We start from the raw sequence: 23259 nt of genomic DNA, 5'->3' as shown, positions 1-23259 counted from the left end.
CTCCTTGCAGGAACCAGGGCTCTTACCCACTGAGAAACAGAGGCATAAGAACCAAAGAACAAGGAGCCGGAGGAGACCATTCAGCCCCTCGAGCCTGCTCCACCATTCAGTACGATCTAGGCTGATCTTCTACAACAACCTGACCTTCCCACAATATCCCCACATCCCTTAATTCACTCAGCACCCACAAATCTAAAAAGGACTGAGGTGAGGGGTCAGTTGGAGATTTATATTTCTCCGTGGGGGCTGTGACATTGAGAGTTGGGATCCCTTCCTGTGGAAACACTGCCCGACACGTCGCCTCCTGCCCTCAGACATACACATCATCATCCAGCATCAGTTCTCAGTGTGAAGCTGATTAAAACGCCTCTGTTGATTTCAAGGGGTGAGACGTCGGCAAGAGCTGGGCCTCACTAGGGTTAATCCCCAAGGCCCAGCCTTTTATCCAGTGGCCAATCGGTGTTCAGCCTGGTTGTGGTCCAATCAGGCGGTGGAGATGTGATGTAATGGAGGAGGCTGGAGTTTAGCAGTTGGTTTGGATGGGACAGACTCTCTCTGCTGCTTGGCAGGCTGTGGGCTGTGGTAAGTGGAGACAAGACCAAAGACAGCAGATTATTGGTAGCATTTACCAATTCTGCAGTCAGATGTGAACAGCTTCTGTCAATTGCTCTTATTGCCTGAAATCTGGATATATCTTTACATTTAACAATAACTTGATTGATCTGCCGTATTTTAAATAAATTTAATTTGGATTTTCCTGCAGTGGGGGCTGTGGTTCAATGAAGATTGATTTTTACATTGTTTAATATTTGTGGGCGAGATGCTTTTTTTTTGGAGATTGGCAGATGCGTTGAGCAAGGAAAATTATTTGCAATGATAATCTGTAAATCAGTGCATTAATAAATCTCATGTTCCTTTGTGTTTTTGTGTTAAATGTAAAGGATTGAATCCTATGGGGTTGGATAGCGCTGGGAGGTACGCTGATTTGAAAAATAAGATGCTGCATTTTTCTATTATTAATGCTTTGCTCGTGGGATAGAAAATTCCAGCTGCTTGTTTTGCAAAAAGATGGAGGTTTAATTTAATTTCTGAAAAACGATGATGTCTCAGTGGAATGGGAAAAAAATGAGGCTGGTAGGGGAAGGAGAGTGTCCCGGTGTCTATCTGGATGTATCTGTCTGTCCTATGTCTGGCTGTGTACGTGTCTGCCCTTGGGGGTGGGGTGTGTCTGTGTGTGTGTGTGTCTGTCTGTTTGTTTGTTTGCGTGTGTGTTTGCATTTAGGGGGTCTATGTCGGACGTACGCTTAAGACAACTTTTAAAATGTAATTTTTGTCTCCCGCATCCGATTCCTGGCTTGTGTTAATCCTCAAGCCCACTGAGTCGCCCATCTCCTGACCTCTCATTTAATTCGGGATTGATGCCTCAGCTCGAAGACAGCACAGCTCCATTATGTTTCATTGCTTTAGCATCCAGGCTAAACCATGCCACACTCAATGTGCTGAATCATCACCGCAGTGAATCTGGTCTGGTCTGGTTCACTGATACCTGAACCGCAAGATTGGGTTCTGATATTGAACTCCATTGATTCATTGTAATATTAACCATGTCTCAAACACATGGACCTGTTGATGAACCTGTTGTTGAATGTGGAGACAGTGTGATATTGTCTACAGGAATCTATCAGATCAGATATAAGCTTCTTCTAAGCACCTGTCTCTTGGTTGTGATCCCAGCCAATTATCAATTTTTATTCCTCTAAACTGATAATCTTCTCACAAGTCTATTTCCCTGAATAAATATAATAATCAAGGGCATCAGTGCTGTGGACAACAGGACTTTCAATATTTTAAAATTGTGTTAACATCAAACACACCCAGGGCAGGTACAGCACAAGATTAGATACAGAGTAAGGCTCCCTCTACACTGTCCCCATCAAACACACCCAGGGCAGGTACAGTACGGGGTTAGGTACAGAGTAAAGCTCACTCTACACTGTCCCCATCAAACACTCCCAGGACAGGTACAGCACGGGGTTAGATACAGAGTAAAGCTCTCTCTACACTGTCCCCATCAAACACACCCAGGGCAGGTACAGCACGGGGTTAGATAAAGCTCCCTCTACACTGTCCCATTAGGCATGATAAGATCCATTAGATTAAATACACAGCTGACTGGTTCTTCACTAATCTGAATTCCCCATACAACGCCTGTCTGACACTTGCTTTTCCACTATTTAACCATCTGTGAAACATGACACAGGATTGGTGAATTTATTTCCTCTGGTTTAACAGCAAAGTTATTTGATCAGTTATGGCTTGAGACTGGGATTGAGATGCGTATCCTGCAGTTCTCTGAAGACCATGCCAGTGTGGAGACTGAAGATCGCCACTTCAAATGTCTGGGCTGGAGGCAAGAGGTCTAGATGCTAACTGAGTGCCCCACCCAGCCCCTCTATTGTTCTTTATTCTTTCATGCGATGTGGGTGTCACTGGTAACTCATCATTTGTTGCCCATCCCTAATTACTCTTGAACTGAGGGGCAGTTAAGAATCAACTACTCCTGCGGCATAGCGTTGATATCACTATACTAGCAATCCTGAGGCCCTGGCTGATGTCCTGAGGCCATGGGTTCAAATCCCACCACGGCAATTAATAAAATCAGGAATTAAACACTAGTCTCAGTAATGGTGACCATCTAAATAAAAACCCATCTGGTTCTCAAATGCCCTTTAGGGAAGGAAATCTGCTGTCCTTACCCGGTCTGGCCTACATGTGACTCCAGGCCCACAGCAATGTGGTTGACTCTGAAATGGCCGAGCCAGACACTCAGTTCAAGGACAATTAGGGATCAGTGACAAATGCTGGTCTAAAGGATGTTAGTGAACCAGGCGGATTTTTATTTCGTTTCATGGTCACAATTACCGAGACTAGTAATTAATTCAAGATTTTATCAATTGAATTTAAATACCATGGCTGGATTGCCATGTCTCCAGAGCAATAGCCTGGGGCTCTGCATTACTAGTGCAAGGACACTAGAGTTTAGAAGGAGCAAGGACTATACGACATGTCCCCATATATATTCCAGTTGTTCTGTCCGAGGTCTCTGATAGCCTGTGATTTATGATGCGATCATTATAAAATGGTGTCATATATTGAAAATGATCTTGTTCAGTTTGAATATATTTGGAGAGGTGGTTAGCATTTTTCTTCATGAATTACATTCTGTGGAGATAGTGAAAGGTGCTGTTCACTGTCCAGCCTGCTACAGTGTTCATGCTTCTGAAAGGTTTCCTTGAGGTTAATGTTCCTTTGCCACTGTGAAGGTTTTTCAATATTCCTGAGATGACCCCTTGATGAGGGATTTTATTCCAAGGTTACAGCAATGCTGGGTTTTTTATCATATACGTTCCCTGAGGGAATACTGATGAGAGGGCAGAATGTAGTGAGATTAAAAACTGGATAGACGATGGGAAGCAGCTATCCAATGACTGGCTACAGCCTGTGAGGATTAAACAAGAACTACTTTATTTTTTTCAGTCACAGAATGTGGGCGTCGCCGGGGCTAGGCCAGTGTTTATTACCCATCCCTAATCGTCCTGAACAGGGTGGTAGTGAGTGGCCAAGCCCCTGTGGTCTCTTGTAGCAGCCTGGTAGAGCAGCTTGCTAGTTAGGCTGCGGACTGCAGGGTTTTGGATAAGATGGAAGGTGGGAGGCCGGCCAGGAGAGTATCGCAATAGGCGAGTCTTAACGGTAACAAAGGCATGAGTGAGGGTTTCAGCAGCGGATCAGCTCAGGCAGGGACAGAGTCCAGTGATGTCAGAGAGGTGGAGATCAGCCGCTTCCTTTCTCTAAATATAACGCTTTGTTCATAAAATTTGTAAAGGTACATTAGGTAACAAATTTAACCACAGAAATTACGAGCAGTTGTGTTTCTTTCAGTACAGTATGCGGCACTCTGAGGCGCCTCCCTACAATTACAATTACAGGCTTTAAAAGGACAGAATTCACTGAAGCCAAATGTGCTGATGATACAAAGATAGGTAGGAAAGCAGGTTGTTGCGAGGAGGGTACGAACAGTCTGCAAAGAATATAGGCAGGTTAAGTGAGGGGAGAAAAAGTTGGCAGGTGGGGTATATAATGTGGGGAAATGTGAGGTTGTTCACTTTGGCAGGAAAAATAGAAAAGTGAAATATTGTTTGGATGGAGAGAGACTGCTGCAGTGCAGTGGGACCTGGGTGTCCTTGTGCATGAATCACAAAAGGTTAGTATGCAGGTACGGCCAACAATTAGGAAGGCAAATGGAATGTTGACCTTTATTGCAGGGGGGATGGAATATATTGCTAGAGCTGTACAGAGTGTTGATGAGATTGGAGTACTGCATACAGTTTTGGTCTCCTTTCATAAGGGGATCTACTTACATTGGAGGCTGTTCAGAGAAGGTTCATTAGGCTGATTCCTGGGATTAAGGGATTGTCCTATGATGAAAGGTTGGCTCTGCACTCATTGGAGTTTAGATGAATGAGGGGTGATCTTATTGAAACGTCTAAAATTCAGAGGGGGCTTGACAGTAGATGCTAAGAGGATGTTCCCTCTTGTGGGGAAATCTAGACCTAGGGGAATCGTTTTAAAAATGAGGGGTCTTCCATTTCAGAGTGAGATGAGGAGGATTTTTTTTCTCTCAAAAGGGTCATTAGTCTTTGGAATTCTCTTCGCAGGGATCAGTGGAAACAGGGTCACTGAATATATTCAAGACAGGTTACAAATCTGTCTAACTCAATGAGGGAGTCGAGGGTTGTGGGGGGCAGGCAGGAAAGTGGAGTTAAGGCTACAATCACATCAGCGTGATCTTATCGAAGAGTGCAGGAGACTCGAAGGGCCAAATGGCCTACTCCTACTCCTATTTCTTATGATCTTATTCCACCCCTTTGTATTCCAGTCTGCTTAAGATAAAAGAAACAACATTCCATCGCCCTTGATTTTTTTTAAACCTGTCTACTGGATTTTACTGATTCCTGTACCTGGAACCCTAAATGTTTCTGCTCCTCCACAGTTCCTAGTTTCTGTAAAATTCAGAAGCGGCTGCTGAGATGGTAGGTGCATTGGTTTTAATTTTCCAAAATTCCCTAGATTCTGGAAAGGTCCCAAAAGATCTGGAAAATAGCAAATATGACTCCTTCATTCAAGTAAGGAAGGAGACAGAAATCACGTGTCATGGGGCACTTAGAAAATGCAGAGTCAACATGGTTTTGTGAAAGGGAAATCCTGTTTGATTAATTTATTGGAGTTCTTTGAGGAAGTTAAAAGCAACATGGATAAAGGGGAATCTGTGGATGTGGTGTACTTGGATTTCCAAAAGGCATTTGACAAGGTGCCACATCAAAGGTTACTATGCAAAAGAAGAGCTCATTGGCGGGGTGGTGGGGGGAACATATTAGCATGGAGGGAGGATTGGTTAGCTAACAGGAAACAGAGTAGGGAAAATTGGGTCATTTTCGAGTTGGCATGATGTAACACGTATAGAGCCTCAACTATTTACAATTTATCTCTATTTACAATGACTTGGATAAAAGAATCAAATGTACGGTTGCTAAATTTGCTGATGACACAAAGATATGTAGGAACATAAGTTGTGAAGAGGACATAAGGAGCTTGCAAAGGGATATAGATAGGTTAAGTGAGTGCATTGGGCAAAACATTTGGCTGATGGTGTATAATGTGGGAAATGTGAACTTGTACTCTTATTAGGAAGAAGAGGAAAGCAGCATATTATTTAAAAGGAGAGAGATTGCAGAACTAGGAGGTACAGAGGGATCTGGGTGTCCTGGTACATGAATCACAAAAAGTTAGTGTGCAGGTACGGCAAGTGATTAGAAGGGCAAATGGAATGTTGGTGTTTATTGCAGAGGGACCGAAATATAAAAGTAGGGATGTTTTGCTACAATTGTATGGGGCATTGGTGAGACCACATCTGGAGTGTTGTGTACAGCTGTGGTCTTCCTATTTAACAGAATATAAATGCTTTAGAAGCAGTTCAGAGAAGATTCACTGAACTGATAACTGATATGGTGGGAGGCAGGGTTATCTTATGAGGAAAGATTCGACAAGTTGGGCCGGTATCCATTGAAGTTTAGAAGAATGGGGTGTGATCCTGGTCCCAGCCCCCACAAACAACCTGACCCCCTCCCTCCACAAACATCGCGAGTGCCCAATGTTCTGAGCATGTGAAGCATTTCTGTTCATTTACAATGGATAATGATAATGCTGTCCAGAAATGGATCAGCGTGTTTTGTGCTTGTCCCTCAACAGGACAAGACCTCATGTGAGTTAGCCCCATTTTTCTGCTTCCTCCCCCAGTAAACATTGTACCATAAACAACAGCTTCAGTCTCAAGCCCAGTCTGTCCTGTGAAATAAATATGACCACACAGTGGCAGCAGAGAACCTGAAAACCCAACACCAGCCCAACTCTGGTTCCACACAGATCGAGAACTATCCCCAGTCCAACTCTGGTCCCACACAGATTGAGAACAATCCCCAGTCCAACTCTGGTCCCACACAGATTGAGAACAATCTCCAGTCCAACTCTGGTCCTACACAGATCGAGAACAATCCCCAGTCCAACTCTGGTCCCACACAGATTGAGAACAATCTCCAGTCCAACTCTGGTCCCACACAGATTGAGAACAATCTCCAGTCCAACTCTGGTCCCACACAGATCCAGAACAATCTCTAGTCCAACTCTGGTCCCACACAGATCCAGAACAATCTCCAGTCCAACTCTGGTCCCACACAGATCCAGAACAATCTCCAGTCCAACTCTGGTCCCACACAGATCGAGAACAATCCCCAGCCCAACACTGATCCCACACAGATTGAGAACAATCTCCAGTCCAACTCTGGTCCCACACAGATCGAGAACAATCTCCAGCCCAACTCTGGTCCCACACAGATCGAGAACAATCTCCAGCCCAACTCTGGTCCCACACAGATCGAGAACAATCTCCAGCCCAACACTGATCCCACATTCCACAGATGCATTGAAGAGTTAAGGGAGGCAGTGGCATAGTGGTATTGTCACTGGGCTGGTATTCCAGAGACCCAGGGTAATGTTCTGGGGACCTGGGTTCAAATCCCAGGGCAGATGGTGAAATTTGAATTCAATAAAAATCTGGAATTAAAAGTCTAATGTTGACCATGAAAATCAATTGTCGTAAAAACCCATCTGGTTCACTATTGCCCTTTAGGGAAGGAAATCCTTACCTGTTCTGGTCTACATGTGACTCCAGACCCACAGCTATGTGGTTGCCCTCTGAACATGGGCAATTAGGGAATGGAAATAAATAGCCAGCGATGCCCATATCCTATGAATGAATAAATGGGTTTTTGCTGTCACTCAGCAGCAGTGCTGAGTTAATGTAACCATGCCCAGGAAATGTTGTGCATCATTCAATGTCAATCTAAGATACTGTAACCTTTTAGCACTAGTACTTTTCCAATGCTGAGCAGCTATCCACAGTCCCAAACGCTGACTGCAGTAACAAAGCCTGTAATATGTGGGCACTCACTCTCTATACTCTCCCACATCTGTCAGTGTGATATTCCTGCTCCAATTCTACATTAAATTCCCATGATTTCCCTGATGTATTCTCAGGATTTGCCAGGTGTAATATTGAGGCCTGTGGGTCTCCCACTGGTTCATTTTCTTTGGCTTCTGTTCATTTTCTCTCTTCTTTTTCCACAGGCGTATATTCTGAGCTATCTTCTACCCTTCTTCTCTGTGGCTGTCGCTGATTCATCTAATTACCATGTCACTGTCTGGTATGTACCAACCTGTCCCTCATAATGCTGCTCCAGCACACGGACTGCACCATTATTTTCACCAGACTTGTTGAATTACTCAAGGCGGAGAGAGAAGCCTATAAACGTTAGAGGGCAGACAGAGGGATATCTGACGGCAGCCATTTCATTAGTACAATGCTGCAAGTCCGTACTGAAAGAATAGTCATAACGCATGACAGTATAAATCATGAGATCTAAAAGGATTAGAGTGTGCAGAATTCAGTGCCCAGCACTGACCCAGCTTCTAATATTCACAGTCCTATAGTGACAGTGCAATAATTAATCCTGTATCAGTCAGTGTCCATTTGGAACATTGCTGTAACCCCAGATTACATGTTAATATGATGTCTTTAGGGTTGTTACAATAGAATATTAAAAGATTGATGTGTTTAGTGACTGGGATGAGCACCGGTACCCTACACCCTGCTGTATTCTCACTATTCCATCTCCTTATGCTTTCAGCTTACAAACAGAAGATGAGGGAACTTCCTCTCTTCAACTTGCTTTGTTCCTGCTTCAACCCTGAGCCACGCAACAAAACTCTCTATAAATTTGACGGTGAGTGACTGGGGTGGGCTCCACGCTGTGAGGACAGTGTGAAACCCTCGGCGGGGGGGGCCCAGACAGAGACATCTGCAGTGCAGACCGAGGAACAGCGGGGAGGATTTTCCCCTCGTCGGGTAGGATTGGCACGAAACCCACCGCTGCCCGCGCGATCGGGCCCTGACATCAATTTCACGCTGGCTGGCCAATCAACGGGCTGCGACGCTCAGAGCTGCCGGGGTGGGGGCGGGAGGAGGGCGAGTGTGGAAGTTTGCACGTGGACGTGGGAGCGCGCACTGAAAGGAGCTCCCTCAAGGAGCTGAGTCATTTAAAAATCATTAAATAAAGAATTTAAAAATGTTAAAAACATGTCCCCCGCAAGTGATTCTGTCACATGAGCAGGGACATGTTATAAATGCGATTTGAAGGTTTTTATTTTATTTTTAATTCCTGGTGAAAACTGCGTCCCGCCCGTGGATGAGGTTTCATAAACAATCTGAAGGCCGCCTGGCCGATTCGCCTGCCCACCCACCTTAATGTTGGACGGGCAGTGAAAAATTGCCTTTTATTATTAGTTTAATGGCCTTAATAGGGCCTGTTAATTGTCGGCGACTCCCGCATGCACCTGCTGACCGAAATATTGCGTGAGTGCGCGATGACATCGGGACGCTCGCCTGACAAGAGAAAAATTCTACCCAGTGTTACAACAGCACCACTACTAGTGGGTGGACATCATGACAGTGCAACACTTTTCCACAACCAGCTTTCATTCTAAATGTGCACACAGGAATTTATATTGGAAATGATGTCATTTTTACTATGTCTCAGTCACTTCATTTTCCTGCACCTGAGTATAGTTACCATGACAAAGGCTTGATCTTTCACCATATTCATCAATGACGTTTGAACAAACAGGAAGCTATACATTGAAACACATAATACGGACTCGAAACGTTAACTCTGTTTCTCTCTCCACAGAGGCTGCCAGACCTGCTGAGATTTTTCCAGAATCTTCTGCTTTTATTTCAGATTTCCAGCATCCACAGTATTTTGCTTTTAGCTATACATCCAAGTTTACTCATGTTAACAAGTAACAAAAGGCAGTAAATAATGTGGATCAGTTAGGAAATGACAAAGGGGCATAGAGAGATTAAGTTAGTGGATAAAACTGTAGCAGCTGGAGTTCATTGCAGGAAAGTGTGAGCTCAGCTGTTATGTTCCTTCTGTCAGGTCGCTTTGCTGGTGAACACAGTTGCACACCTATCTACCGATGGGTGAGTTGGCAACAAGATACTGCAGACGCAGAGACCAATATAAGATGAAGCACATGCTGTTTATTAACGCAAGTAACAGAGCAATAACACAATGTGTGCTTCTCCAACCAGACCCTATTCTAAACTACTGGTTCACATTGCAGCCTGCGCTACACAGCAATTGGGTAAGACAGTCACATGGTCAATCTGCTCACATTCTCTTAAAGGTGTATTCCACCTTAGATTACCACATCCCTCCCCCTCAGATCACCAGATCAGCCACTATGTAATGAATGTTATGACATGCCAAGTGCTCATCCATTCCTTGGAAAAAAAACCACGATATTTTCTAAATGGCGAGAGACCAGGTGATGGGGAGGGGTGTTGGGTGTCAAGGTTAGCCAATCACTAAAAGCTAAAAGACAGGTGCAAACATCATTAGGAAGGCAAATGGAAATGCTGCTCTTTATGTCAAGAGGAGGAATTAATGTTAAAGTTATATAAAGCTCATTAGACCCTATCCATACCTCAGGAAGGAGGGGGTGGAGCAGACATTTAAACAGAATGACAGCAGGACAAGGGGATTAAACTATGAGGGCAAACTGCATAAACTTGGTTTGAGCTCATAAAGTTGAGTGGTGATCTACTCAAGGTTTTTAAAATGATAAAGGGATTTGATAGGGTATCACAGAATCACAGAGTGCAGAAGAGGCCCTTTGGCGCATCGAGTCTACACCAACACATGAGAAACACCTGACCTACCTACCTAATCCCATTTACCAGCACTTGGCCCATAGCCTTGTAGATAGAGAGTAAATACTCCCATAAGACGGCAAGACATAAGAGCAGAAGTAGGCCATTCAGCCCATCAAGTCTGCTCCGCCATTCAATGAGATCATGGCTGATCTGATAATCCTCAACTCCACTTTCCTGCCTTCTCGCCATAACCTCTTGATTCCTTTATGATTAAAAATCTGTCTATCTCAGCCTTGAATATATTTAACGACCCAACCTCTACAGTCCTCTGCGGTAAAGAATTCCACAGATTGACTACCCTCTGAGAGAAGAAATTCCCCCTCATCTCTGTTTTAAATGGGCACCCCCTTACTTTAAGATTATGCCCTCTGGTCCTAGACTCTCTCACAAGGGGAAACAACCTCTCAGCATCTACCCTGTCAAGCCCCCTAAGAATCTTATATGTTTCAATAAGGTCGCCTCTCATTCTTCTAAACTCCAATGAGTACAGGCCCAACTTACTCAACATCTCCTCATAAGAAAATCCCTCCATCCCCGGGATCAACCTAGTGAACCTTCTCTGGACTGCCTCCAATGCCAGTATATCTTTCCTTAGATAAGGGGACCAAAACTGTTCACAGTATTCTAGGTGTGGTCTAACCAGTGCCTTGTATAGTTTTAGCAAGACTTCCCTATTTTTATACTCCATTCCCTTTGAAATAAAGGCCAACATTCCATTTGCCTTCCCGATTACCTGCTGAACTTGTATATTAGCTTTTTGGGATTCATGCACGAGGACCCCCAAATCCCTCTGTGCTGCAGCTTTCTGCAGTCTTTCTCCATTTAAATAATATTCAGCTCCTCTATTCTTCCTGCCAAAGTGCATAACCTCACACTTTCCCACATTATATTCCATCTGCCAGGTTTTTGCCCACTCATTTAACCTGTATATATCCCTCTGTAGACTCTTTCATCCTCACCACTCACCTTCCCACCTATTTTTGTGTCACCCGCAAACTTGGCAATAGTGCATTCACTTCCCTCATTCAAGTCATTAATATATATTGTAAATAATTGTGGCCCCAGCACTGATCCCTGCAGCACTCCACTAGTTACAGGTTGCCATCCTGAAAATGCCCCCCTGATCCCAACTCTCTGTCATCTATTAGTTAGCCAGTCCTCTATCCATGCTAATATACTACCCCCAACACCATGGGCTCTTATCTTATTAAGTAGCCTTATGTGCTGTACCTTTTGGAAATCCAAATATATCACATCTACTGGTTACCCTTTATCTATCCTGCTTGTTACCTCCTCAAAGAATTCTAATAAATTTGTCAGGCATGATTTCCCCTTCATGAAGCCATGCTGACTCTGCTTGATTAGATTATGTATTTCTAAATGCTCTGCTATCACATCCTTTATAATAGATCCCAACATTTCCCCAATGACAGATGTTAAGCCAACTGGCCTATAGTTAGTTACCTATTTTTTGTCTCCTCCCCTATTTGAGTAAGGATGTCACATTGGCAAATTTTCCAATCCTCTGGGATTTTTCCAGAATCTAAGGATTCTCGAAGATTACTACCAGTGCATCCATTATCTCTGTAGCTACTTCCTTTAATATCCCAAGATGCAACCTATCAGGTCCAGGGGACTTATCGGACTTTAGCCCCATTAGTTCCCCTAGTACTTTTTCTCTAGTGATAGTTATTGTATTTATTTCCTCCCCCACCCCCATCCCCCTTTTTGCCCCTTGATTATTTAGTATTTTTGGAATGCTATTAGTGTCTTCTACCGTGAAGACTGATGCAAAGTATTTATTCAACTCCTCTACCATTTCCTGATTCCCCATTATTATTTCCCCAGCCTCATTCTCTAAAGGAGAATGTGAAACATTCCAAAGTGAACATAAGCCCCTCTCTCCCTTTTTATATGTTTAAAAAAGCTCTTATTGTCTGTTTTTATATTACTTGCTAGTTTACCCTCAAAGATTATTTTCTCCCTCTTTATTTTTTTTTGGTCATCTTTTGTTGGTTTTTAAAACTTTCCCAATCCTCTGGTTTACCACTAATCTTTGCCACATTGTATGTTTTTTCTTTCAATTTGATACTATCCTCAACTTCCTTGGTTAACCATGATTGGTTTATCCCCTTCCTAGAATCCTTCTTCCTCACTGGGATATATCTTTGTTGTGGGTCATGACCTCCCTCTGCTGGGGAGACCCTGAAGTGAAAATAATCACAAAATGAGAGCCAGGCAGCTGAGGAGGGGCCGGTGATGTCAGGAAACACTTCTTCACACAAAGGGGAGTGGAAATCTGCAACTCTCTCCCCAAAATGCTGTTGATGCTGGGAGTAACTGGAGATTGAGATCAATGGGTTTTTGTTCGACAAGAGAACCTCGGGATTTGGAGTAAAAGTGGGAAAATGGAGCTGAGATATAGATCAGCCATGATCTAATTGAATGGTGGAACAGGCTTGAAGGGCTGAATGGCATCTTCCTGTTCCTGAGTAACAGGCTTGAAGGGCTGAATGGCATCCTCCTGTTCCTGAGTAACAGGCTCGAGAGGGGCCGAATGGCCTCCTCCTGTTCCTGAGTAACAGGCTCAAAAGGGGCTGAAAGGCCTCCTCCTGTACTGTAACTTACAATACAACCGGGTCCTTTTCCTTTCAGATCCAGTTGATCTGAACTGGTGCTTTATATCTGACATGGAGGTGAAGGAATTGAACAAGAGGGCTTCTGGTCTGTCATTTGAGGTGATCCTGAAACCACCATCGTTTGAGGGAGTCCCGGAATTCCATGCCGCATTTCCAAAGAAGAGGGATCCGTCCCTGGAGGAGATCCAGAAAAAGCTGGAGGCAGCTGAAGAGAGGAGGAAGGTACGGTTCACAGTTAACCTCAGTTACTGGAAAATCTATCCCTCGCGGAGATGTCTGGACACTACAGGGTGGATGAGCGAACTGACCATGGCACCATGGTACAGGAAGCCATCCAAGTGAGGGGTGTTAATAGGAATTTGTGGTAGTAGGGGACAGTATAGTCAGGGGGATAGACACAACTCTCTGCAGCCAAGAGCGGGAGTCCAGTGTTGCCTGCCCAGTGCAAGGGTTCGGGACATCTGCTTAGTGACTAGAGAGGAACTTGCATTGGGAGGGAGAGGATCCAGTTGTCATGGTCCACATAGGTACTAATGATATAGGTAGGACTAGGAACAAGGTTCTGCTGAGGGAGTAAGAGCAGCAAGGGGCTGAATTAAAAAGTAGAACCTCAAAGGTACCAATCTCTGGGTTATTACCTGAGCCACAAGCAAATTGGCGTCGGGTAAATAAGACTATGGAGTTGAAGGTTGCTCAAAGATGGCGTGGGAGAAATGGGGTTTGATTGATGGGGCATTGGCACCAGTACTGGGGAAAGTGGGAACTGTACCGTTGGGACAGTCTACACCCGAACTGTGCCAGGACCAGTGTTCTGGTGAATCATATAATTAGGGAAGTAGAGAGGGCTTTATACTGAATAGCGGGGGTGAGGGATCACATGAGGGAAGATGTGGTAAATTTAAAGGAAAAGCACAAGGCAAGGGAGCAAGGTTGCAATAAGGGAAATGATAATCAGAATGTGGCAGGGAGGGACAGAGTATGCAAAATTAAGAGGGTGATAGCTGATAAGGCCAAAGTTTGCAAAAATAGTCAAAAGACAGAACTAAAGGCTCTGTATCTGAATGCCTGTGGCATTCATAACAAAACAGATGAATTATCAGCTCAAATGAAAATAAATATATATAACCTAACAGCACTGTGGGTGTACCTACACCACATGGACTGCAGCGGCTCAAAGAAGGCAGCTCACCACCACCTTCTCAGAGGAAACTAGGGATGAGCAATAAATGCTGGCCCAGCCAGCAAAGGCCCACATCCTATGGATGAATTTTTTAAAAAAAACCTGATGTCCATTACAGAGACATGGCTGCAAGGTGACCAAGGCTGGGACCTGAATATTCAAGGGTACTTGACGTTTTGGAAGGACAGGAAGCTAGTAAAAAGTGGTGAGGTAGCTGTGTTAATTAAGGATGTTGTTAGTACAATAGAACTAAGGTCATCTCTCACTAAAGATCAAGATGTAGAATCAGTTTGGGTAGTAATAAAAATAGCAGAGGTAAGAAGTCACTTGTGGGTGTAGTTTATAGGCCTTCTTTATAGAAGAGTAGGCTTTCTAACAGTAATGATGCTGTAGCACGGGATAAGGAAGAAATAATGCGGAATTTTGAGAAAGGCACTGAGGTAATGCTTCGTGACTTTAATCTACATATAGATTGGGTGAATCAGATCAGCAAAGGTAGCCTGAAAGATGAGTACTTAGAGTATTTTCAGTACAATTTCTTAGAGCAGCACATTCTAGAGCCAACCAGAGAGCAAGCTATTCTAGACCTGTTAATGTACAATGAGACAAGATTAATAAAGGACCTCTGAATAAAGGAGCTTCTAGGCAGCAGTGATCATAACATGTTGAATTCATATTCAGTTTGAGGAAGAGAAGAGTGGAACTAAGACTAGTGTTTTAAACTTAAATAAAGGGTTTGAAGACGGAGCTGGCTAAAGTGAAATGGGAAATTAGGTTAAGGGATAGATCTGTAGAAATGCAGAGGCAGTGATTTAAGGAGATATCTCAGAATACTCAGAAAAGATACATTCCAATGAGAGAGACCCTGGGAGATGAATGCACCAACTGTGCTTAACTAAGGAAGTTAAAGATAGCATCAAATTGAAAAAAAAAGTGTACAATATTGTGAAGATTAGTGATAGGTCAGAAGATAAAAACCAACAAAGGATGACTAAAAAAATGATAAGGAGAGAGAAATTAAGAGTATGAGAGAAAGCTAGCTAGAAATATTTTTTCTACAAGTATTTAAAAAAGAAAAGAGTAACTAAAGTGAGCGTTGATCCTCTAGAGAGTGAGAATGGGGAATTAATAATCGGAAATAAGGAAATAGCAAAAGCATTGAACAGATATTTTGTGTCTGTCTTCACTGCAAAAGACACAGATAACATCCCAGAAATAATTGTGAATCGGGGTGAGAGGGAGGGATGGAGGTGCCACAGGGATCAGTGCTGGGACCTCAACTATTCACAACCTACATCAATGGTTTGAATGAAGGGGCCCAATGTTGCTAAGTTTGCTGATGACACAAAGATAAGTAGGAAAGTGAATTGTGAGAGCGGCATAAAGAGTATACAAAGGGATATAAACAGGTTAAATGAGTGGACAAAAATATTGTCAGATGGAGTATAATGTGGGAAAATGTAAACTTGTCCACTCTGGTAGGAAGAATAGAAAAACAGTATAATATTTAAATGGGGAGGGATTGCAGAACTCAGTGGTACAGAGGGATCTGGGTGTCCTGGTACATGAATCAAATAAGGTTAGTATGCAGGTACAGCAAGTGATTAGGAAGACAAATGGAATGTGATTTATTGCAAGGGAAATGGAATATAAAAGGAGGGCTGTTTTGCTATATTTGTACGGGGCATTGGTGAGACCACTTCTAGAGTATTGTGTGCAATTGTGGTCTCCTTATTTAGGAAAGGATATAATTACAGAAGCAGTTCAGAGAATCACTTGACTGATACCTAGGATGTTAGGTTATCTTTTGAGGAAAGGTTGGACAGGCTGGGCCTGCATCCATTGGAGTTTAGAAGAATGAGAAGTGATCTTATTGAAATGTAGAAGATACCGAGGGGACTTGACAGGGTGGGTGCTGAAAGGGTGTTAAAAGTAAGAGGTCTCCTATTTATGACGGAACTAAGAATTTTTTTATCTGAGGTTCATTGGCCTGTGGAATTCTCTTCCCTACAGAGTACTAGAGGCTGGGTCACTGAACATTTCTAAGGCCAAGTTAGATGGATTCTTGACTGACAAGGGAATGAAAGGTTATTGGAGGTAGACAGGAAAGTAGAGTTGAGGCCCCAGTCAGATCAGCCATGATCTAATTGGAATGGTGGAAACAGGCTCGAGGGGCCGAATGGCTCCTAATTCGTATGTTCATATGTTTGTATGTCTCAGGGAGATGGCCAAACCCTTTTTATATCCACTTTTCATTGACCATGAATTTTCCTGCATTAGTGTCAGGAGGCAGAGTTACTGAAGCATCTGGCGGAAAAGAGGGAACATGAGCGAGAGGTGATCCAAAAAGCCATCGAGGAAAACAACAACTTCATCAAGATGGCCAAAGAGAAACTGGAGCAGAGAAATGAGACCCAGAAGGAAAACCGTGAGGCTCATCTGGCAGCAATGCTGGAGCGTCTCCAGGAGAAGGTGAGATGCTTTGGTTCTCTTGTCCCTGTCTGGATTCAGCGGGTTAAGAACTTCCCACCCCTGATGCTTCCTCAGCCACTTACTCTCTCTCCAGAGGATTCAGTCTGGAATGAGTCAGGCTTTGATTCAGACGATCCAGCATGGAATCCGGATTGAGACCAAACTGGGATTGTTCCCGGGACTGTACACGCTGCTCACAGTGAACACAGCCAGTGACAGGGCCTTGGGATATCGATTCATCAGCCTCATTAACACCCCTGAGCATTGAATGTCAATGCCAGGGTGAAGAGGGGTTTCAGCAAGATGGTTGGCATCAGATACCAGCCGGGGGTGTCAGTAAGGGCCTGGGAGGGGGACAGCCAGTGCATTATCCGTGGAGCAGGGAGGGGTCAGCATGGATTTGTGAAGCAAGGTCTAATACAGAAGAACATCACTAGCCAGCTGGATAAGGAGCTTTCATTGACATTGTTTATATGGATTTCCAGAAGCTCTTTGATGGGGATCTACATAAGAAATAGCAAAGATAAAATTACATGGGCTAGTGAATAGTTAGCAGGTAGTAGGCAATGATGAAGGGTAGGTACTGAGTATCTAATATGTACTGTACCTGCCCTGGGAGTGTTTGATGGGGACAGTGTAGAGGGAAATTTACTCTGTATCTAACCCCGTGCTGTACCTGTCCCGGGAGTGTTTGATGGGGACGGTGTAGAGGGAGCTTTACTCTGTATCTAACCCCGTGCTGTACCTGTCCTGGGAGTGTTTGATGGGGACAGTATAGAGGGAGCTTTACTCTGTATCTAACCCCGTGCTGTACCTGTCCTGGGAGTGTTTGATGGGGACAGTGTAGAGGGAGCTTTACTCTGTATCTAACCCTGTGCTGTACCTGTCCTGGGAGTGTTTGATGGGGACAGTATAGAGGGAGCTTTACTCTGTATCTAACCCCGTGCTGTACCTGTCCTGGGAATGTTTGATGGGGATAGTGTAGAGGGAGCTTTACTCTGTATCTAACCCCGTGTTGTACCTGTCCTGGGAGTGTTTGATGGGGACAGTGTAGAGGGAGCTTTACTCTGTATCTAACCCCGTGCTGTACCTGTCCTGGGAGTGTTTGATGGGGACAGGGTAGAGGGAGCTTTACTCTGTATCTAACCCCGTGCTGTACCTGTCCTGGGCGTGTTTGATGGGGACAGTGTAGAGGGAGCTTTACTCTGTATCTAACCCCGTGCTGTACCTGTCCTGGGAGTGTTTGATGGGGACAGTGTAGAGGGAGCTTTACTCTGTATCTATCCCCGTGCTGTACTTGTCCTGGGAGTGTTTGATGGGGACGGTGTAGAGGGAGCTTTACTCTGTATCTAACCCTGTGCAGTACCTGTCCTGGGAGTGTTTGATGGGGACAGTGTAGAGGGAGCTTTACTCTGTATCTAACCCTGTGCTGTACCTATCCTGGGAGTGTGATGGGGACAGTGTAGAGGGAGCTTTACTCTGTATCTAACCCTGTGCTGTACCTATCCTGGGAGTGTGATGGGGACAGTGTAGAGGGAGCTTTACTCTGTATCTATCCCCGTGCTGTACTTGTCCTGGGAGTGTTTGATGGGGACAGTGTAGAGGGAGCTTTACTCTGTATCTATCCCCGTGCTGTACCTGTCCTGGGAGTGTTTGATGGGGACGGTGTAGAGGGAGCTTTACTCTGTATCTAACCCTGGGCTCTAAGTGTTCATCAACTCTCTAATAGCTGGTTATTTTATTCCAGGACAGGCGTGCAGAGGAGGTCCGAGAAAATAAAAGACTGAGAGCCAATGCAGCCCGATAGAGGTTCCTGAAATCGGACCGACTCCTGTCTGAGCAATCCATCGAGGGTTTATTTGTATATATTTAACCAGAAGGAACAACTCTGCTGGTTTGGGAGGGGAAGGAAACTCGAACAGGGAAATTTAAACAAAAAATAAATTCCATTCTTTAAGCTTGGCCAACTGACCTGGCCTTGGCCCAGTTTTTTTTCATTTGTATTTGGAATGTGTGTTGCTGGCAAGGCAAGCATTTGTTAGCCAATCCTGAATGATTATCTCAAGAGCAATTAGGGATTGGCAATAAATCTGGCCTTGTGAGAAGCACTCATCCAATACTGAATAAAAAACTGTCTGGTCTGGTCTTGGCCCTGTCTGTAGTCTGATCTCTTTGATCAATATTACAGCAATGATTGCAAAGTGTGTTTTTTATTCATTACTAAAACTAACTTGCATCTTTTAAAAAAAATGATAATCAAGCTAAGGAAAAGCACAAATTGCACCCAGACCTGAGAAAGCAATCCCACTCTTTAATTTCTGCGCTTACAGTGAGAGATTAACAACACAAACCAAGGGTTTAATATCACCAATCCCACTCCCAAATCCTTTTACATTGGCCCATCTCAATCAGCATCCTTACTTTGTACATATGTATATTGTTAAATTAACTTTTATTTCATCCCTTGCTGTGAAGGAAGTCATGTTTTTAAATATATAACCTCCCCATATAGACACACTGCACATACATCCTCTGACACACTTGTCCTCTGGCACAAACCCACACCACACACCCACACACTGACACGCACACATGCTCTCTGACACACGCACTGACACATGCACATCCGCACACTCTCACGCACTGACACGCCCACACGCACTCTGACACACACACCCCAACACCCACCCACCCCGACACACACGTTCACACACTGACACACACACTCTGACAGACATGTTCACACACTCCGACACACACCCTGACACACGTGTTCACACACTCCGACACACACACACCCGACACACATGTTCACACACTCCGACACACACACACCCGACACACATGTTCACACACTCCGACACACACACACCCTGACACACATGTTCACACACTCCGACACACACACATCCTGACACACATGTTCACACACTCCGACACACACACACACCCCAACACACATGTTCACACACTCCGACACACACACATCCCGACACACATGTTCACACACTCCGACACACACACACCCCGACACACATGTTCACACACTCCGACACACACACATCCCGACACACATGTTCACACACTCCGACACACACACACCCCGACACACATGTTCACACACTCCGACACACATGCACCCCGACACACTTGTTCACACACTCCGACACACATGCACCCCGACACACTTGTTCACACACTCCGACACACGCACACCGACACACACACACTCCGACACACATGTTCACACACTCCGACACACACACACTCTGACACACACACACACACACCCCGACACACACGATCACACACTCCGACACACACGCACCCCGACACACACACACACACACACCCCAACACACATGTTCACACACTCCGAAACACGCGCACCCCGACACACACGTTCACACACTCTGACACACACTCCGACACACGCACACACTCCGACACACGCACACACTCCGACACACATGTTTACACATTCCGACACACATGTTTACACACTCCGACACACACACACACATACTCCGACACACACACACACACACTCCGACACACACACATGCACCCTCTGACTCAGAGTTGGATGTTTAATCCGGAGTTCGGAACCCAGCGGCTGGACCATTTCACGATTTGGACTCCACCCTGTGATGTGATGAGATTTTTTAAAGCGAAAACCTCCAATTGGCCCAGGGGTCAGTTTGGTGTTTATGAAGTAACGCCAGGCGTGGTTTGGGGGTGGGTGCTGACGATGGAGCGCGATTTTAAAAGGCAGCCAACAGCGGGGCAATCGGGAAAGCAGACAGCCAGCAGCTTCTTAGAGCAAACACATTCCCAAACCCTCACTCAGCAGCTACTCCATCCATTCTGCGAAACAATGGTAACTCCCTGTCACTACATGAGCGCCTCAACTTGACTATATGTTTCGGATCTTTCATCAGCAGCCACAAGCCTCACTCCGTTCCCAATAACTGTCCACTAACATGTCCCAGGCTATTCACTCTTCTCGTTATTAACATTGAGAGTTTGATCCTGTTCCTTGCCAGCCTGTGCATAAGTTAACTGGAGGAGGTGGGCCGCCGGACCCTTCTCTTTAGAAGGGCGTGTCACAGAGGGAGTCAGAAAGCTGACACACGAACCGAGAGCAGGATTTTCAAAGCTCTCCCGCACCCAACCTCGTCACCATAAGTGATTGAAAACCCAACCTACACTCACAGACACCCTCTGACACACTCACATGTCCTCGTGCACACACACACACACACACACACACACTCAAACTCTCACACACAACCCCCTCTGACATTAACACACATCCCCCCCCAAATCTGTATCATTAACTTAGTGCATTGTCTGTCTCTCACTGGGTCAGCTCCTCCATCGAGCTCAAAGCATCCACCCCTCACTCTTTCACAGGTTCCTCATTTGTACTGAGTATATTCCCTAGGAAGATTCAAGCCAATCGTACACACACAAATACATTCATGGAAGACACAGCCAAGACCACACAAGCAATACACGGACAAGGTCATAGACAGCACACGTGTGACACTGAGGCACACACACAAACATACAAATAGAAACGCAAGCAAATATTTGCATATTTACAAGGGGTCATACACATATGCATATCTGTACAAACACACATACAGACGCATGCCTTAACTGGATACACCCACAGCTACCAGCGGGTTGTAGCTGCTTTCTGTACTATCTGTAAAATGCACCTCAGCAAAGAAGAGAGAACTTGCATTTCTATAGCACCTTTCACATCTTTCGGACATCCAGGAGCATTTTACAGCTGGTGAAGTATTTTGGAAGTCTGCCCAAAATTGTAATGTAGGGAAATGTGGCAGTAATCTGTGCAAAGCAAGATCCCACAAACAACAATGTTTTGGTGATGTTGAATGAGAGAAAAATATTGACTGGGATACCAAGGAGAACACCCCCTCAGTTTAACATTTCATCTAAAAGATAGCATCTCGGTGCTGGACCCCCTCAGTACTGACCCTCTGACAGTGCAGCACTCCCTCAGTACTGACCCTCCAACAGTGCGGCACTCCCTCAGTACTGACCCTCTGACAGTGCAGCACTCCCTCAGTACTGACCCTCTGACAGTGCAACACTCCCTCAGTATTGACCTTCTGACAGTGCAGCACTCCCTCAGTACTGACGCTCCGACAGTGCGGCACTCCCTCAGCACTGACCCTCCGACAGTGCAGCACTCCCTCAGCACTGACCCTCTGACAGTGCAGCGCTCCCTCAGCACTGACCCTCTGACAGTGCAGCGCTCCCTCAGCACTGACCCTCTGACAGTGCAGCGCTCCCTCAGTACTGACCCTCTGACAGTGCAGCACTCCCTCAGTACTGACCCTCTGACAGTGCAGCACTCCCTCAGTACTGACCCTCTGACAGTGCAGCACTCCCTCAGTACTGACGCTCCGACAGTTAGCATTGGTAAAAGAGACTTCATGCACTTGCAATCAGTGTGTAAATGTAGTTGCTCGCTCTCTAATTCTGCCTTCACTGCCTGCTCAGAAATGTTACTTCATCTCAATAAAGTATTGTCTGGTGTCTTGGACTCGGGGTCTATATTGTGTCTGTTGCGTGCTTCCCCTTCTACTGTTTGTCAAACCCTGCGGCTGTTGTTAATGGGGTCAGAGTCTCCCTGTTACCCCCAGCAATACACCTGCGCTGTTTTGAAAGGCTCCTATTGCCGGGTGCCCAAAGCGTCACCATAGTGCGAGAGCACCATGTGTATCAAAAAATGAGGGAGGGAGAGCGTCAGCGTTAACGAAGGGAGGGACGGAGAATGGCATCAGTAACAGAGGTGAAGAATACTCACATCAATTGTGCAGAATAGAGCAGAGTTTGAGCAGGAGAGAATGACAATTTGTTGTGCAATTTAATTTTCAGAGCCAGTTGTCCATGGGAATCTGACAGAGTAGCTCGGAGATAGGCTGTCTAGGCACGTAGGTTCTAGGCCTGTGTCAGCACCAGTACATTCTGCTTCTAGTGTGAACTCCAGCCCCTGCCTCCCCACAATGATGGAATAAAGAAGATAAATGTCAAGCCGTGTCCTGCTTGGCCAGCGCGCTGGGTTGACGCTTACAGCTGTGAATTGACAGAGCTGCAATATTAACATCACTGAGTCTCCAGGAGCCTGGCCCTGATCCAATCTTTCGATGATAAGAGATCAGTATGTTTATTCATCACACTATAAAAGTGGAAAAAATACTCATTCCATCACTGAGTGGGTGTGGTGAACTCAGCAATCGCACAAAGCACCTAACTGGGTCACCTCGATGCTCAACGCGCTCTTACCTCAATTTTCCCTTCGAGTTCGGAAATCAGGGTTAGTTACAGCATGGAGAGGCCATTTGGCCCATCGTGCCTGTGCCAGCTGACAAGTAGCCATCAGCCTAACCCCACTTCCCGGCTCTTTGTCCGTGGCCTTGTCGATTACAGCACTTCTAGTGAATATCCAAGTCATTTCTAAATGTAATGAGTGTTTCTGCCTCTACCATGCTTTCAGGCAGTGAGTTCCAGATCCCCACCACCCTCTGGGTGAAAATAAT

The 23259-nt window shown here is 45.1% G+C and overlaps 1 protein-coding gene across 3 annotated transcripts; it reads left to right on the top strand.

Moving 5' to 3' along the window:
• The first annotated feature begins 498 nt into the window (after positions 1–498).
• Positions 499–19380, top strand: LOC144689973 (stathmin-4-like). Of its 3 annotated transcripts, none has more exons than XM_078557504.1 (6): positions 499–582; positions 7741–7817; positions 8301–8396; positions 13046–13251; positions 16490–16681; positions 18434–19380. In XM_078557504.1, exons 2-6 carry the CDS (start codon positions 7805–7807, stop codon positions 18458–18460), a joined length of 534 nt encoding a protein of 177 aa, XP_078413630.1. In that variant the 5' UTR covers positions 499–582; positions 7741–7804; the 3' UTR covers positions 18461–19380. The 3 variants fall into 3 exon arrangements, with proteins under 3 accessions (XP_078413630.1, XP_078413629.1, XP_078413631.1); XM_078557503.1 differs by having other exon boundaries at positions 18429–19380; XM_078557505.1 differs by lacking the exons at positions 7741–7817; positions 8301–8396 and having other exon boundaries at positions 553–582; positions 18429–19380.
• Positions 19381–23259: the final 3879 nt, after the last annotated feature.

Source organism: Cetorhinus maximus, chromosome 14 (assembly GCF_964194155.1).
Source record: "Cetorhinus maximus chromosome 14, sCetMax3.hap1.1, whole genome shotgun sequence".
In the NCBI taxonomy this organism is placed as follows: Eukaryota; Metazoa; Chordata; class Chondrichthyes; order Lamniformes; family Cetorhinidae; genus Cetorhinus; species Cetorhinus maximus.
This window is presented reverse-complemented; position numbering and strand designations above follow the sequence as displayed.